General features: G+C 35.3%; 1 protein-coding gene across 3 annotated transcripts in view; it reads left to right on the forward strand.

Moving 5' to 3' along the window:
• Positions 1-18,736, forward strand: part of TLK1 (tousled like kinase 1) — a 66,769-nt gene that overhangs the window by 32,378 nt on the left and 15,655 nt on the right. For all 3 annotated transcript variants that reach the window (XM_056496432.1, XM_056496431.1, XM_056496430.1), the window contains exons 4-12: positions 1,399-1,474; positions 4,012-4,058; positions 4,437-4,523; positions 5,606-5,695; positions 6,533-6,625; positions 7,840-7,950; positions 9,611-9,747; positions 11,018-11,206; positions 18,493-18,559. In XM_056496432.1, coding sequence (XP_056352407.1) covers positions 1,399-1,474; positions 4,012-4,058; positions 4,437-4,523; positions 5,606-5,695; positions 6,533-6,625; positions 7,840-7,950; positions 9,611-9,747; positions 11,018-11,206; positions 18,493-18,559 — 897 coding nt within the window. The remainder of the gene's footprint in view (positions 1-1,398; positions 1,475-4,011; positions 4,059-4,436; positions 4,524-5,605; positions 5,696-6,532; positions 6,626-7,839; positions 7,951-9,610; positions 9,748-11,017; positions 11,207-18,492; positions 18,560-18,736) is intronic.

Below are 18,736 nucleotides of genomic sequence, written 5' to 3' on the forward strand. Positions count from 1 at the left end.
GAGTTTATTTAAAATAAAATATATTTAATTTAAACCTAATTTATAGCCTGATAATAAATTTCCAGAGATATCTTCATAAAGCTACACATGGAGTCAAAACACATAAAAAATACATGGTGTGGTTGAGGAAGACCTTTCTTTTCCTGCTGGTTCTTTTATAGACTAATAATTTTCTGTGGATCACAGGTAGCTTAATGTGGTTCTTGCCAATAGTATTTGTTGATTATACATGAAGTTTGGAATTGAAACGTCCTTGAAATTATTTACTAGTGGTTGAAATTTGAATGTTGATATAATTTGCTGTGTTAAGAAAGCATACTTGGAGCACCAAATGACAGATACAATAAAATGATGATATCATGAGAGAATGAAGCATCTTGTCACTGATCTCAAATTTAGTTTGAGCTATTTTAAGGACCTTTGCTTTTCTGGTAATCTGGTACTGATAAAATAGTTCATGTAATGTCTCCAGTGCTTTCTCCAATTATGTATGAGGCACCGTGAAGAATACACACACACACAACTGCAATATGCTGAGCAAGAGCAGCTTTTATTATTTAACTTAAATTGGGGAGACTAACTGGTTCCTCAGATCAAAGGGAGCAGATATAATTTAGAGATACTTCTACAGCTTTTTCTTGTTATCTGTGTTGTACATGGTAATTGTAATTTCTAGGCAACTTTATAGAAAATTTTATTCCAGAAATACTAACAGATTTGTATTTTTTCACTTATCATTGATGCTTTTCTTTCTTTTCCTTGAGATGAAAGTATATGAGGAGGATGACACTTTCTAAGTGGATACATTTTGAGCAATTTTTTGCTCTCTACTTTTTCCTCTCTTTCTTTCTTTTTAATTCTCAGCAGATTCTAGAAATCTATACAGTTTTTATTACTTTGGAAATATTCTTTTGCACTTATGAAAAACTGTAACATTGTTGTCTTCCTATTGAAGCACTAGAACCTTGTGTTTATGCTTCATCAGTATATAGAAAACACCATCAAGAATCAGATTATTTCATTTAAGTATTAAGCTTTAAAACACCTGCACCACAATATAGGGATCTTGGTAAAATGGAGACATAAATGAAACAAAAATGGGTGTTCATAAACTCTGGAATAAATGAAAAGGTGTAATTGCTTAACAATTAATATGTGGAATTACCTTTTGGGAAATAATTTAAGAATTACTTCTCACTTTCTTAAATACCTCTTCCAGCTTGTACCTGATTCACCAAAGATCATATTATCTTGTTTAACTACGGTCTGAAATTGCATCCCTGCTGAATTGTGAAATCATGTTTTATGGATGAGGATTTAAATTTATTTCACAATAATACAGCAATAATACAAATAAATAGAGCTTATGTTGCATCATGTTCTTTTTGTTGTTTGTAGACTCCAGAGAAGAAACAGTCAGAACCTTCCAGAGGAAGAAAAAGAAAAGCAGACACGCAGAGTGAAAGCAGCCAAGGTAAATTAAAATGCAAATTGATTAAATAGTGATTACATGTAACACAGTTTTGACTGTTAGCCTTAAAAATTCTGTATATTTACGTATGTAAGATGGGTGTTATGTTTTGGATGATAAGTTATTTATTCTTCTTACCCTCCCATTTGTCGCTGGAAGGGATGGGCAAGTGAAATGTGAACTGGACTGGTAATTACCCAAAAGAATCATGAGCTACTGCATGTGTAACTCACAGCTATGATACAACTCTGTAATCTTTTTAAGAATTACAGCAATTCTTCTCATGCCAAAAAAAATGTAGTTTGAACTTCTTTTCAGGAGATAAGGGGGAAAAAAGGGATTACTGATTACAGCATCTGATTTTTGTTTTATAGGTATATATAAAAATTGAATTTTATTCTTCCTTTTCTGTGGAAGATTGTAGTAATATAGAGGAATGGGGAAAATCATGATGAGACTGATTTTTTATTTAATATTTACAAAGTTTAGTTTTTGTCATTCCTCTCTTTAGTGTGACTTTTGGATGAAGACTGGTGGGAATTTAACCTCAAGATAAAAATTAAAAAATTCGGAAGGGGAGCAGAAGTAGTTCTGATAACATCTGTATCAGCTTTATTTTTCATTCTAACAGAGCTAGAAAATGTCACTTCAGATATAAAGCAATGGGCTCCATATCTGGAAGTCGTTGTGATGCAGCATGCTATTAGTAGAAGAATCATGGTTTTTGATTAAAATTAATTTCTTCCTAAGTGTTACTTCAATGACACCTGCTTTGTTCAAAAAACCTGAATGAAATTTCCTATTTTCATTGTTCTAGTAGCTTATCCTTCCTGTTACTAATGAGCGTTGAAATTAGAGATGATGGAAATTTTTGCGACCTTTTAATACAGAAAACATAATTATTATGTCTTATAATCACTGTTTTAGTGTCAGCAGCAGTAAAACTGAGTAGTCTGCACTGCAATATTCTCAAGGAGCTGGTGTAAGAAACTACAGCCTCTTGGAGTGGTACAATTGAAGCACAGCAAAAAGCTCCTATTGTATTGGAAAAAAGAAACAGGAAATCAATCTCTTGTATATTTCATACCCAGGATATTGACTTTGTAATATGTAAATTAATCCATAAATGTTGAAGAAAAAGATTGTTTAGAACACAGGAGTAGTTGGAAAGTGGCATAAATCAGTGTAAATGTATTCATAATTGGCTGTGCCAAAATAACTTGACATATTTCTTCAGTGTAGAGTTTTGTAACGTGACATCAAATACATTTTTCTGAATTTTACTGAAAAGGAATGCAGTCTGTCTCATTTATCTGCATAAAAGCAAATTTGATAAAGTGATATATGAGAATTAAGCATGAGGACAGAAATCACTAGCAGAATTACAGGGTAGATAAAGAATTGGCTGGAGGGAAGTAGCAGCAATAAGGACACTGACTGGGTAACTACTGGAGAAGTTGGCTGTGTGCTGTTCTAGTCCTTGGAATGATTTATCTAAATTTTTCTGTTAAAAGCCTTGACACAAAAAGGGCTGCCAAATGTTCTGGGTTTTTTTGTTACTTTTTAGTGACCCAGCATTATGCAGCAGTGTCAATACAGAGGTATACTGAACTAGAGAGAATTCAGCAGGGCTGAAATGATGGAAAAGCTTGAAAATCTTTGCTAAAAAGTGGAAATTGAATTTATAGATCTATGGGTAATGATCTCCTAATATATTGCAAAAATTTCTTTCTATAAAGTAAAAAACTTTGAACAATAGTCCATTTCCAAGATGTCTCCTAACAGATTGTCTGACTTCTACAGCAGAAAAACCTACTCTTAAGATTTATTGGTCATCTTAGGGCCAAACAGAAGAAAAGATTTGTGCATTGGATAAGATACAGGTGCAATCTTTGGAATTCCACATATGGGTCAGATCCTCCTGTTGAAGAAATACAATTCATGTTAGTTCTCCTGAAGTCTCAGTTCATTTAAAATAAATTCTAGTCTCATTCTCTGGTGTTTTATTTCCCTAGTTAACACTGTGAATTACCCAATTCTTAATCAGGTTAAGAAGACTAGAAATACTTGACATTCTCTATGCCCTCACTGTTACTAACATCTAGGAAAATACTTGGGCAGAATATTTGGGCATAATAACTCATCTGGAGTATATAATGTTAGTAGACTTGGTTAATTTGATGCTTTGAGATAGTGCTTGAAAAGGGGAGGGACTTAGAGCTAAAGGTTTGATCTGTAGGATGAGAGATTAATTTCCTGTTATCTAGAAGAAGTCTAGGATTTGTGTAAAGTCTACTCTAAATTGGTTTAGGAATTGAGGGTGACTTAATATCTGATTTCTCAATGAATGGAATATGTAAATGCCTTTGTTTTGGCCATCTCTTAAATACCTGTATAGGGACATCAGGTATTACCACATCAAAGAAAACCAATTAAGAAGTGGTAGGATTTTGCTATAATAATTTTATAGGTAAAAATGTAAGACCCCTCCACAAGTAATTTATTTAACCAATTCCAATGTATTACTGTATTTATTGCAGGAAAGAATATTGGGGGACGTGGTCACAAGATTAGTGACTATTTTGAGGTAAGAATTTTGTAACATTTACTTTGGCTTTAAAATTTTCTTTTAAAATACCCTTTTTAGCTTTTTTTCGATGCTACAACATTTTTGGTTGTAATGGAAAGGCCTCTTGAGAGGTTACTTCTTTTTTCTTTATGTAAGCTTCTGAGATTAAACCTTGAAGTGGAGATGCAGTCGTCTCTTGATGGAGCCTGAACTAAAATACAAAAACCATTTTCACACTGTTCTTTAAACAGCTAAAGGCTGCACTAATAAAAGTAATACAATCTGATTTGCAAATTCTGTATACAGATGAGCTGTAGAATGTACTGTGTCCATTCAGTAGATGAATAATGTATTTTGAGAAGATTGACTGATTGGAGGTCCATATGTGCTCTACAGTACCAAGGTGGAAACGGCTCGAGTCCAGTGCGAGGTGTGCCTCCTGCAATCCGCTCTCCTCAGAATTCACATTCCGCTCCTTCTTCTGTAAGTCTGAGAACTTCAGTACTACTGGAGATAATTTTATAGTCCAAAAATAGCAAAATTGAAAATAATCTATGTTCAAGGGGAGAGTTTTCAAAGGAATGAGTCCTGGGGAAGAGCCCATTCTTCCAACAGGAAAAAAAAATCAAATTAAGTATTAAAACGAAAGTTTTCATTAACACTGGGTCATTTTTTCTTAAGCATCTTTTTAAATACAAGGTAGTTATGTAAAATGTTAAATACAATGTTGTAATGACATCTATTCATAGGCCTCACACAAAAAAAGGGAGTTTTTTGTTACTTATAAAGAAACTTGGACCCCTAGCTTGGGACTTTAAAAGCTCAGTTTTTGATAAATCATAATTTTTTTTGATCTGTTTTTTTCTAATCTGCCTTTAAAATTCTCTTTGTTAGTTGTGCTAATTCCATTTTTTCCTTTTCATAAGCACAATTTCAGTGCTCAGCATACCAACACGTTATTCTAAATGGCCAAACAAATTTTGCCAGCTACAGAAAAGATTTGTTTTCTCTGATGGTAGACGTCAGCTTTTATTCCATGTGCTTTCAACTTCAGGCATCCTCTTGGTCTTGCCAACAATATGGAGTGTAATACAGATTTTGGAATTTGGCTTGTAAAAGGTCTCATTCACACAAACTAGGTTCATTAACAGGATTTGCGTTCTGATCTGCACTAGCTTCCCCTCTCTGGTTCTCCCACAAGAGCTAAACACTCCAAAAATAACTCACATTATTCTTGAGTTGTGAAAGCTCAGAATCAGAAAAATAAGTCTGTAAGACTGACATTACCTTATGTCAGTCTTGTATTGTCTTAAATCTTTCAGTCTGTTTCCCAAAAGTGACAATCATAGTTTTCTCAGAGAATATATTGCATTCTTCCTGAACTGCAAGTGGTATGTAACACCATCCTGATAGCTCTCGATGCAGTGCTCCAAGTAGTAGCTTGTGTAAAAAAATACCTTATTTCTCTGTTCTTTGAAATGTCCCTGCCAAGGGTTGTACCAAGATTATGCTCATAATGAAATATTACAGCTGTATCTAAAGTATTTTGCTTTCATGCTTTTCAGGTTCGACAGAATAGTCCTTCTCCTACTTCATTAGCTTTTGGGGACCACCCTCTCACACAACCAAAGCAGTTATCTATTAAATTTACTCAGGTAACTTTTTGAGTAGATTACTTTAGACTGCAGAAAAAAAAATTAGTTATGTTTATTTCTTTGTCTTTTAACTTCTTCTAAACTCTTAAAGACTTTCAAAAGCGTTGCTTTTTAATATTGTCAAAACATTTTTCTCTTAAATTCAGCAGCTTATAATTTAAGTAGCTCTGTGAGTTTTTATTCTGCACTTGCTCAGGTCCCAGCATTCCACTTCATGATTACATGGATGACCATGTCCCTGGTAGAGTTTTGCTCAAGATTTTACCTGTTGTGTGATTTTAGAAGTAAAGGCTGCTTTTTCAGGCAGTATTTGAATTGACAGCTTCCATTGTCATACTGCATTTAAAATCCGACATTGAAGAAGAAAAATGAGATGGATGAGATGGCAATCAAAATGATCAACACACAATTCTGACGTGACGTTTAAAAGCTGAAATAAACTGTTTCATTCTCTCTGCCACTTCTGACATGATCTGTTCTGTCTCACATTAGTCAGGAATAGGTTGCTTCACCTGTTGACCTATACAGAGAAATTAATTAGTTGACATTTACCTTCTTGCCCTGTTTTTTATGTTTTTTTATGAACAGTAACTTCTCAGTTAATGATGAAATCTTCTTAATACTGTTAATGTCCCAACTGTTCACAGTTGTCCTCATGAAGAGGGAAAGTGATTCTGAATAAGAATCTTTCATGACACTTCCAGACACCTGAAAATAAGATTTGCTAGTCTTGTTAAATATTATAAAGTAGTTTATTTCTCTGCCTAATGAGCATAAGAAGAATTGTACTGTAATTGTAAAAAAGAAAGGATAAATATTTCAAAATGTTTTTTCTAGACTGATCTCACAATGCTGAAATTAGCTGCACTAGAAAGTAATAAAAATCAAGACTTGGAAAAGAAAGAAGGTCGTATAGATGACTTACTCAGGGTAAGTGTTGGACCTGAAGTAAAGGTATTTAATCAGAAAAACAGACTAAATATGAGGATAATGTTTTAGATTTTTTTAAAATTATGTAAAAAAAAAGGTACAACAAGTTTTTGATTTTTGTAATTTTTTCTTAAATTTAAGAAGTCTGTATAATGAAATGTGGTTTTTTCAGCTTCTGTGCTACAACTTGTTAATGATTAAATATGTTTACAGACTTCCGAAGGTGCAGTGTTTGCAGGCAGTCGATTAATTCCTTAAATTCATAATTTAATATTCACCTCATGGGTGGTTTTTGAGGGTTTTTTTTTTTTTTTCTTCTGATTGTGAATAGCCATTATCTGTGAAACAACTGTTGGCATTTTCAGAATGGAGGTGATTGTGACAGAAATAATTACAGGCAATGAATAACTACCTTCAATAAGAAAACTATGTTATCCTGTGCTTGAATACCTGCTTTTAGAAAAAAGATCTTAATGCTTATCCTCTTGAAGGAAGCACTGGAGAGGGAGTATACAGAAATATGAAATATGAAACAAACCTGTATTCACAAGTCGTAGTCTGTTTAGTGTTTATATGTGTACATACATCTGTGCAGTGTATAAAAATATTAACATACAATATGAAATTGTATATGTAGATTGTTTTAACACATGTTCAACAATATGGGATAGACAACCCTAAACTATTTTTTAAAAATTTTGTTTTAATCAAAATAATATTGTTGTGGGATTTTTAAGGTAATAAGTTAAATATAATTGGAGCACAAGGAATTTGTTAAACTTCCTACTCAGATCATTGAAACTTTTATCATTGTGAATTTTTTTATTTTAAATTGAAGGTGTTAGGACTCACGTGACTTCAGAAATAATATAAAAAGATCTGATGTTAAAATTTAAACTTCCAGTTTGAATGTAAATCAAGCCGTCAGTGAAGAGCTGAACATGACATTGGTATAGAGCTTTTATATATTGTCATTATGCTGAATGCTCTGTTGTACATATTGCAGGACAATATAAAGGAAATAAAAAAGAAGCAAGGCATCCTTCTGTAGATAGGGATAGGTCTGTGAAATGAAATTTTTATTTAGATAAATAGATGTGTTTATGTATGTATGTTTCTATTTCAGTCATGTGAGAGTAGATATATTTTCTGTGACAGTTCATTTAAAAACAGTATTGTAATCTATCTCTTCATATTTTGTATATGTTTATTAGGCTAATTGTGATCTTAGAAGACAAATAGATGAACAACAAAAACTACTTGAAAAATACAAAGAAAGGTTAAACAAATGTATTTCAATGAGCAAGAAGCTACTAATTGAAAAGGTAAGTTAACTACTCTTAAGGTCTTTGTGATAAAAGCTGGGAGATTGAAGTAAAACTCCATTATGATTCCTTCATTTTCACTTCAACTTTTTCACATTATTCACTTGAGATCGAAAGTTCATATCCATGGTCTCTATCAGGCAGTATTTTTATAAACCTGAATAAGCTAAATAAAACATTTAGCCTTTTTCAGATAGTGGAAAATGTACCTTTTTAAATTTAAGGATTTACCCATCATAAGTAATTCAACATAGCAAAGCATAAAAGTTAGAAATTTAGTATATGGCATATTTTCTCGACGAATTGTTAGATCATGGTGGATAAAAGAATTTTTGAATATAATCTGTTGTGAAGAGGAGATGGATAATATCTCTTTGAGAGATACTTAACTGGCTAAGGTAATTTTTGATGTAAGATGATAAAATGCCATGTTAGCTCAGAATTAATGGAATGGTCTACCTTCATACTACTATTAATGAAAGAATTATTGTTTTGAAATTTCGTGCCAATTATATTTAAACTAGTAGCAATTTATTAGAAGACAAGGATACCCTGTTTCTCTCCCTCTTCTTTAAAATAGCCTCATTTTTAACAAATCTTAAAAAGTTACTAGCAAATCATGTTATCAGAAATTAAGGTACAAAAAAGTTTAAGAGCTGCCTTCCACAGTGCTAGCTGCTGTCATGTACAATGGCAGCAAGGTAGCCATTGGAGGATTCAGGAGAGTTTTCTCACTAGCATGTCATAAATTATTGCAGATCTTTTTAAGTTCCAGCATGAGGGGAATGCAGGGAAAAGATGCATCAGATCTATTTGGCATGATTGTAAGTGCATCCCTTCAGACTGAGAGTACCACAAGGGATGTTTCCTGTGAAAGGCCCTTGTTCAGTCTAGAGGTCTTTTTGTAAAAAGATCCTTAATTCTGACAACTTTTCACTTTTTTTGTGTGTGTGTGTATGATTTCAGGCCATAGACATTTCTTTTGAAGCAAGCATTTGTAACAATTGAAGAGGTTTCCTTGCTTTAGTTGTTCATAGTGCTCTTTCTTCTCTGAGGAGTACCAGGCAGACTCACTTGGTTGACACATCCCAAGGATGCTTGTGGTACCAGTGCTGATTCTGAGCAGGACTTCTGCCTCTGTCACTGCCAGTGAATATCTGATTGCAGTTAAGCTGCCCACAGTGCATTGCCACACAGAGGTCCCTGCCCCAAGTCACTGTGGTACAAGTAGTAACATAGATGCTTTGTCAAGGAAGTTTCCAGGCTAAGTATAGAAAGTGTTTTCTTTATGATATCTGAGTCAGCTCATTTGTTGTAGTAGACATGTACCGATAATCTTATTTCTATCCTCTCTGATGCTGATAGTCTAAATAAAGTGGGTTTTTAATGATGAAGAGCAGCAAACTTTATAGGAAAACTGAGCCAAACTCAGCTGGGTTTTTTGTTGCAGAAATTGTCCTCCAGTACTGGTTCTGGCAACTGCAGATGCTTGAGTTCTGTAGAAATTAGAATAAATGGGGCAAATACTGCAACATATTTTTGTTTACTCTCCTCTTATCCCTGCCTTAAAAGGCTGTTCAAGGAAAAAAAAACCGTGAGTGTTTATTGACTTCTTGAACACTTCAGTGTTACTAAATATGAATTTTTTTTGTTTTCTTAGAGCACACAGGAGAAGCTGGCAAGCAGAGAGAAGAGCATGCAAGACAGATTACGCCTGGGGCATTTTACAACAGTTCGTCATGGTGCTTCATTTACTGAACAGTGGACAGATGGCTTTGCATTTCAAAATCTTGTGAAGTTAGTCAATGCTATGTTCTTAAAATTCTCACTAATTTTTACTTCCCTCTAGTGGGGTTTTTTATTACTAGTGTTCTAGGATTGAAGCAACTTTTCATAGGTACTAATTTGCTTTGCCTTTGGAAGACTGAGAATAGAGTATAGAACTCCATTAATCAGCTGAGGGAATGCTAAGGTTGTGTGTCTTTGATAAACAGTTTGGTTTCACTTTGTTTTAACTATCTTTAAAAAGGCATGAATGTAGTAAATAAGCAGCACATAGTCATTCCACTCAGCTGACAGAACTATAAAGGTAAATCAGTGATTTTTCAGGGGGATAACTATGTATCAGTGGTGGTCATTGGGACAGATGAGGTCTGTGAAGCTCTCACTGGTCACATAGGTGCTAACTGCACATCCTTCTGGCAGCAGCTTTTTCCAGCATCCTGCTCCTTAGTGCTGTGAAGGAGCAGTGACAAATCTGGCAGCCTCAGATAGGGTCTAGTGCAAGTGGATGGAGGGGGCAAGCACCTGGAGAAGAGCTGCCATAACAGGTGTTCAGCAGAGATGGGGCCAAGCAAGAGGGCTCTGCAAGACTCTCTGAGGTGGTGGTAATATAACTTAAACTCCAAAGGTATTCATTGTTAATAAGTCTAATTCATTAGAGGTACCAATAGATATACAGATAGAAGAATACATATATTTTAAAAAGTAATTCACCAAGATTTTAATTTTTGAAGGGCAGTATTTAGTCCTAGCATTTATGTGATTTTCTGGGACACTGTTTTTCTAACCAGTCTTAAAAACTGTCTGTAGATGTGTTTTGCATAAAAGTTGCAATCGTTTACCCTACAACCAAACTGATGATTTATTTGGGAATGATCAGATATATATTCAGTATTTGGCCTATAAAAAATCAGGTACTCTCTATTGTTGCTGTCAGGGGTGTTTTTAAGGTATCCACCAGCTCAGATTTTTTTTTCTTTTTCTAGTGCAGAAGTCATGCATAACACTTTTAAAAACAAAACAAAAAACTCCACAAAACCCCCAAACAACAACAAAAAACAAACAATCCCCTCGAAACCACAGTATATTTAAAAAATAAATTGTGCCATAACTTTACCAAATTTTTCCACTTCATGAAGAGCACTGGTGTTTATTCTCCTAGGAAACATTTTCACATGTACAGTAAGTTTTAAGAAATTTCTAAATGCCTTTTCAGTTAAAAAGATAGTTCTTGAAAAAATGCAAATTTATGAAACTTTAATAAAGCTTTTTTTGGGGTTTACAGGCAGCAAGAGTGGGTGAATCAACAAAGGGAAGACATTGAAAGGCAAAGAAAGCTCCTGGCCAAGCGAAAGCCTCCAACTACAAATAATTCTCAGGCACCATCTGCCAATTCTGAACCCAAGCAGAGGAAAAATAAAGCTGTGAATGGGGCAGAAAACGATCCCTTTGTTAGACCCAATTTACCACAGCTGTAAGTTTAACATTTCAATCAGTCTTTTACATAAATTCTCAGATATTGTCTGTGTGTGTTCTGTTCAAATAACAGCATAAAAAGACACTCGGTATATTCAGCAGCTATATTCTCACTGAGGACTTGCTGATGTTAGGGAATTGGCACCACTGTCTATGAAGTTGTTGTAGAATTGCACTGCCTGTGAAGTTGTTGTACTGCTTATTTTTTGTAAAGTCACCAGAGAAGGGCCTATTCTGGAGATAGGCAATGTTCCTTATGTTATCCTGATCTAGGAGTGTCCTTATCCTGGCTTCTTAGTCTTGTAATGTCACTGATACCAATCAAACTTTTCTTTATCCACATTGGTTTAAGAGCTTCTCTTTTAGTTGGAGATTTTTTTTTCCATATAATTGTATTCAGTTGATAAAAAAACTTCTTTCAGCCTTTAGTATTTGAAGACATGTCTTAAAACAATTGGAAATAGTATCTTTTCCCCCTTTTCTGAATGCTACATCCTAAGACCAACTGTCAGAAGTTACTGATCCCATTTCACATATTAACAGTGTTGTAATTTTTTGTCATTGAAACATAAAAACTGAAACTTATTAAAGAACTCCTTTTTCTAGGGACTTTTTTTTTCCTGTGGACAAAAAGGGTATAATTCAAGGCACACAAAGATGTGTTCTTGACATTTAATTTGAATATTTTATGAAATTGCTGCTTCAAGATACTAGTTACTGCCCTTTATGCTAAGAGGCTGCAGCTGATAGTGTATCTGTTCCTAGTTTATTTTTAAGTAAAAAGCAAATTATTAGGCTTAAAAAGAGTAGCAAATTAATCTGTGTTATGTTGTAGAAGTAAGCTACCTGTATTGAGCATGGTCACTTGTCCCCTCTCTGGTATGGAGGCAGTCATTTATACCTCCCAGGATGGAGAGTATATGAATTGCTCTGGTTAGATCTGCTAAATAAATACATTTGGACCATCCCTTTGAAGACAGCTGCATGTGTTTTGCATAATGCATCATTCTTAAAATTCACATTGTGAAGTTGTTTTACTGTGCCAAAAAAGCCATGAAGATACAGTAGTAAGGCTGGCAGTGTAAGCAAATCTTGGTTAGCATTGCTCGTGTTTTGGTAAAGAGCTGGAAAGTCATCGCTTATTGTGACTCTTTAGTAATGCTTAGTGCCTGTATTTCTTCTTAGATCATAATTAATACTTCAGAATATCAGTAAATACTGCTGTTGTCTTAAAAATAATACTGCTGTGCTTTTGAATGCAATCCCTCCTGTTATTAAAAGTAACATATAAGTAATGGAAAATACCTGGAAATTTACAGAGGTTTTAATTTGCTAACTTTTGGCTGGTTATACTCCCATAATCTTGTTGCTGCTTTGAGAGATGGTAAAATATAAATTGGGGAAAAAATACAGACAACATGTTCTAATTTTTAAGTAGGACAAGATGAATTCTTGCTAATAAATTTCAGAATATTTTCTGGTGTTACATGGTGTTAAATAATTTCCAATTTACTAAAGACTTCAAATTTTCATTTCATCTGGCTTAACCAGTTACGTATTAAATGACACATGAAAATGCTTGCTTGTTATGGAATTGCCAGGAGAACAATCAAATTTTTCCTTTTGTATCTAGTGCTAGCAAAAATGTAAGCAGTTACTGAACCAAAACTGTTCTGCATTTAAGGATCGTCCTTTGATCATTATATAGTCTAGATATGAGTTTACTTGCCTCTATTGTAAGCTTATAAATTTTGTTTCAGATCTTTGAGGAGGTCTGTAATGCATCCTGAAATCACAGAATCATTTAGCTACATTATGCTCTTAGGGCTTTAGTTGAAAGGGGATTTTTGTATTTAGGATTTGTTATAACTTTGTATTGTAGTATTATGTGTTGACTCCTTTCTGCTTCTCAGTACAGAATTGTTTTGTGTATCTTGGTAAAACATTAATTATGTACTTCCATTTTAGAGTAAATTTGTCGTGCACTACATGATTCTCTCCTATTACATTGCTTATGACTGTTCCTGCATTACTTTGACAGTAATGATCTTAATTAGTATAGTCAAATGGAAAAGTTTTTGTTTATATGAGGCAAGAGGAAATGCAGAGCTGCTTGAGATAAATGAACTAAACCAGTTGTGAATTAGTACAACATATATGCAAGTGATCAAGCAGGTTTATTTTAAACATACAAACAGCTTGTTAGAGATTGTTACCGACAGGTGTCTTTACCACTGCATTGTTTGCATGAAAAAATATCTCCAGCTTCTGGTATTGACAAATGATTTATAGCTTTGTAACTATCAGGAGTATTGAAGCTTTTTCTGCAAACAGGTGTCAACTATTTTGAAACAGACTGAAGGTGTTGCCTGAGGCATTCTTAATGAGGCATTGTTTTAGTTTAGCTGAATATACTGTGGTCTGTGATAGAAACCTAAAAGCAGAATTTTTACTCTGAAGTGGTGTGTATAAAAGTGGCCAGTCTTCCAGTGTCTTATGAGTGAATGGTGGCTTAGTGCTTCAAGTAACATGGAACACATGAATCTAAGCACTGTCCTGGTTTTCCATCATTCTTCTCCTTTTTGTGGCCCAAGCCAAAACTAAAAAGTAGCTTCAATTTTGAGAGTTCTGTTTTCTGCTGAGCAAAGTAATTTTATTAGTCTTACGTGGAAGGAATAAATTTAAATGTATTTAAAGAAAAAATATTTATTTGAAGTAGAGGTTGCCTTCTTAGCCCTGGGAAAATAATTTGTTTGAAAACTGTCTTCCAAATCCTTTGGCGATGTGTGAGAGGATTTTGTAATATTATCGTGCAGGTCCCCACTTTATGGAAGCAGCTCTTATTTCTTGAGACAGTTACTTCTAGGAGCAATGTTTTATTTGGTTTAGATGGTGGAATCCTTCCTATGCAGCTTCAGCCCTTTCAGTTGTATTCACTTCCCTGTCACCTCTTCAAGTGCTGCCCAGTTCCTCCATGGTAGCCTGGATGTGTCCTTGTCCCTGCATGCAGTTTGGACTGGGACAGCAGAGAGAGCTGGCAGGGTTTGTTACTGTGCCTGAACAAATGTATCATTTAGCAGGAGCATTCTGTTCTGTATGGAACAAATAAAAATATTTTCAGGAACTTTTTCAGGCTGAAGTGCCAACAATGTGTCTAGGCTTTACTGGACAAGTAAAGACAGCTCCTTCCCTGAGGCAGTCTATTTCTAAGGCAAACATGGAAACAATGGGTGAAAAGACGTCATGAAAGGTTTTGACTTGGTTGAAGTTTTTTCATCCTTGTAGAAATTTGGGGAACTGGAGTGAGAACAAACTTGGGCCAAAAGTGAAGAGCTTCAAAAACTGTAGCCGGAAAACTTGCATTGGATGTATGTATGGCTGTTTGGGAGCATGGCTGCAATCTGCTATGCCTATATATGCAGGATGCTTTTCCACCAGGGTAGAGGTGGGAAGAGAGATGCTTGTAGGGATACCAGGCCTGATCATGGTGAAGAGCAAGGAACACGTGGCTAGTTTGGGTTTTTTGTCTTGTCTGTACCCACTAGTAAAAGAATTTTGATTGTAGAAGATTTTGTCTGCACATACGAGGAAGAAGTAAAAAGAAGACTGGTTATGTCTACACATCTATATTGTGTCAAAATCTTTGAGACTGGGTGGTGAAAACACAAGCCTCTGAAAAGCCTATTCTTTCTAATTAAAAAAAAAAAGAAAAAAGTTTTAATTGGTGGCAATCAAGCCTTTCAAGCCAGGAAAACTATCTACTTTCTTTCAGCAACAAGTAAGAGTGGCACATCATGACACCTATATGTCACAGGAGAATTATGTTAGATGCACAGAATATGTCCAGTGCATTTTAGGGATTTTCAGGAATTTATTGCATATGTTTGAGAGTTTATTTGGCCGCAGACAGTTAAAATACAGCATTTATTGTACAGTAATTTTGTGCAGAAAAGATCATGGTCAGGACCAGACAGTTGCCACATTAATTCATGCAACCTGTTCCCAGCTGCCCTTCTTCCCCAGTGCTCCTCAGATTAGCCCCAGGTCTTACTATCCAGCTTCAGATGGCAGCAGCCTTTTTTGTGATTGACATCCCTACCCTGTGCTCCTCATCCTTTCTCCCTCCCTGCCTGATGAGGCCTGTGTGTCTCAAGTGATAGAGGAGCAGCCCCTTCTGCAGGAAACTGTGGTGTCTTGCAGGTGCCTTGGATGGTGCTCTGAGCAACCAGACCTAGTAGGTGGCATTCCTCTCTGCCCTTGACAGGAGGGTTGGAACTAGATGATCTTTAAGGTCCCTTCAACCCAGACATTGTGTCATTCTGTAATTCTGTTTTCAGATGCTGTCTCCATCATGCCACCTCCCTGCAAAAGGTATGGTGAGTGGATGCAGGTAGAAAGTAGTGGCTGATGAGGAACAGTCTCTAGGCTGGTAAGATGTTTTCAGACTGTGGAATGGGCTGGTGCCTACAGCCAGAAAACAGACACTATTATTGGCTTACTGCTGTTCCTTGTGTGCTATTTTAATACCAAGTACACTGTATTTTTAGATAAAAGTTATTAAATTCCAAAAAAAAAAGTGTTTCTGAGTATGAGAGAATAAAGTTTTATTTCTCAGAAGTAAATGAACAAAATCCAAAGTGACTGCTCTGTGTTTTATCCCTTTCTCTGAAGTGTGATGGTCAGTAATGACAGTTTTAGATTGCTGGGAAACATGCTGTGCTTCTAATAGAGTTAGATTTGTAAGGAAATAGAAAAATGGAAAACAATCATTTATTGGGTTATGGCATAGAAACATGGAAAGAGTGACTCTGAATGTTAATGTTTTCAATCTGATGTCCAAGTTGTGCTCTGTGCTCAAGAGGGCTGTTCCAGGACTTTTTGAAAGGCGATACTTGCTAGAGCTGTCTAGGCACTTTGTAACTCTGGGTGGACACCTCAGGTTTTATACAAAGGACCAGATTTTCCATATTATGTCACTTTTTAAGGGGATCTGTGGTTTTAGGGCTCTCAGTGTTCACTGAAAGTTCTGGTAGGTCATGTCATAACTTTGTATTTTGAGTGTGCTTTACTGGTGGTTCAGCATTGCTAAGCCACCTAAGATACTGACTATTCTTCCTGAGAAAGACAAACTTTACTATCTGTATTTCTGGAAATGCACAAGGTATATTTTTTACTGTAGACGAGAATCTGGAAATGGCAAATTTTTTTTTTTATTTCTTTGTTTACAATGCCTTGTAAACATTGGCATAGGTCTTTTTTAACTGAGAATCCATATTAGAGTATTTTACTGTTTTAATAGAAGTGTTGAAAAAGTGTCAGGGATATTCTTGTAAGTTGTCTAGCATGGTCTGCATTTCTTTGATAGTGCTAGTAGATGTATTACAGCAGGAATTGGAGCATTTGTTTTTTATGTTTCTTGCTGTTGCTTGGACTGTACAAAGTCCAAGTGCATTGCCAGCTTTCCTAGCTAGGGAGACAGCTCATTTCACATTTGCTTTAATGCCTCTTCTTTTAACATGTAGCACCCACTGACTAAACCCAGAGAAGATTCTGCTAGGAAAAAGAATATAAATGTTAGGTCCCAAAATCTGATAGTAAGAGACCTTCTGTCTGTCTTGGAGAGGCAAATTTCCTCCCTCCCATTGCCTTCAGAGTGTTTGGGGATGCCGATTGACTGTAATACAAGACTGCACTGAATTACAGTAAGAAAAAACATTGCAGGGTAACTTTGTATGACATGTCTTAGAAGAAACTATTGCCTCTCAGATTCTGACAGGATGTGATGATGGGTGCTTTTGTCGCCTGATCTGAGTGTTTTCTATATGTTACAGACCCAGAAGGCTGATGAAATAACTACAGACTTGTGAGGCTCTTTCCAATTTCTTGAAAATTTGGATGGTGTGGTCAAAAAAAACCCCTCAGTAATTTCACTGAGATTTGGTTGAATCAGTTTTCTATCTTGGTCAGATCAGGAAGTGGGCACCAAAATTCAGTATTTATAGTAAGAGGAATGGAAAGCACTCTATGAAAGCTTTAGAACCACCAGATTTGATCTGAAAAAGATGCACTCCTTTATAAACAACTTTTGAGACACAATAAAATTACAGGTGTTGGAATTCTGAAAATTATGGTGAACTTGAAATTTAAAAGAGAGGAAGAAGTCTTATAATCTATTAGATTTCTGCAAATTTTCTTGAAGTTGGTTGGCATTAGCTGTAAGAAAAATCTGAATTAATGTCCCTCATCGCTGGGAAAATGACTGGTGATTTTCAAGACATTCTAGTCCTCAGACTTGCAATAAAAACAGTATGTATAACCTTCTAACCACCTTAGGTAATGATCTTCCCAGCTGATAGTTGAACCCACAGAAATATGGACTTTGTGAGAATATATTATACTATGAGTTTTAGCTTTATATTATACCAAAAGTTGTTAGGTCTAGGCGAAACAATAAAAAGTGTAATTTTAATTTCTTTTGTAGGGATTTGTGTGAACCCTTTGAACAAGGCCCTATCTCTTTCTTCTTCCCCATCCCCTGTTTCTCTTTCTCTTATGTGCATGGTTTCTTATCTGGAATTAAGTCTCTTGGGGTTTTTTTTTGGGTGGTTTTGTTCATCAGATGAATAACGCATGCAGTCAGTTTGCAGGTTTCTAGTTACTAATCTCTGCAAACAGTCCTGATTCTTGGTATGATAACTGAATTTATGTTTGAGCAAGTCTATAGACAGTGAGGGACCACTGAATTATTTGTAGCCAGAAATTGCTGAGAAGGGGAAGATGCAAAGAGAACAAGCAAGAGAGTCATATGTGAATTCAAAGCTGAGTTTGTGGTTTCATGCAAAATGTAGTGCTAATGAAATTGAAATGTATGGTTTTGCACTACCATCTGTAAATCACAGCTCAGAACTCCAGTGTTATCGTTCTTGTCTAATTTCTGAATGTGTTACAGTTGAGAACCAAGCAGTGGAGTAGCATCCGTCTATCCAAAATCTGGGATGGTGATAAGATTCAAGATGTATCTAGGTAATTAACAGGCTATCTGGGTGAATCGAAATGGTTCAGTGGGAGAGGTAGTTAATATTGTAGAATACCAAATGCAGGCATTCTGTAAGTATGTTTTGACCCTGATATGACAAATCCAAGATGCTCAGATGGTTCAAAAATTTACTTCTGGTGGCAATATAGCAACAAGATACTGGATGTACTGTAGTTTTTAAGTAAAAATGCTATTGTTTTGTTTACCACCATATAAAAGCTATAATTACATGATTGTTTCATTTTCAGTTTGACTCTAGCAGAGTACCATGAGCAGGAAGAAATTTTCAAGCTGCGATTAGGACATCTCAAGAAGGTATGTTTTTTTAATCGTGACAAAACCCATGAAAATTAGTACTATCAAAATGAAGAGATAGGTTGTTGAGAGCTGTCTGATTAAAAAACCTTATACTGAAATTGTTCTACTACTTCTTGCCTAATAGTGGCCTTCCTTTTGTTTCTGTTCGTGCAATTTTTCATAAACACTGGGATT

The sequence above is a fragment of the Oenanthe melanoleuca genome, chromosome 7 (genome assembly GCF_029582105.1).
Source record: "Oenanthe melanoleuca isolate GR-GAL-2019-014 chromosome 7, OMel1.0, whole genome shotgun sequence".
Taxonomy (NCBI): domain Eukaryota; kingdom Metazoa; phylum Chordata; class Aves; order Passeriformes; family Muscicapidae; genus Oenanthe; species Oenanthe melanoleuca.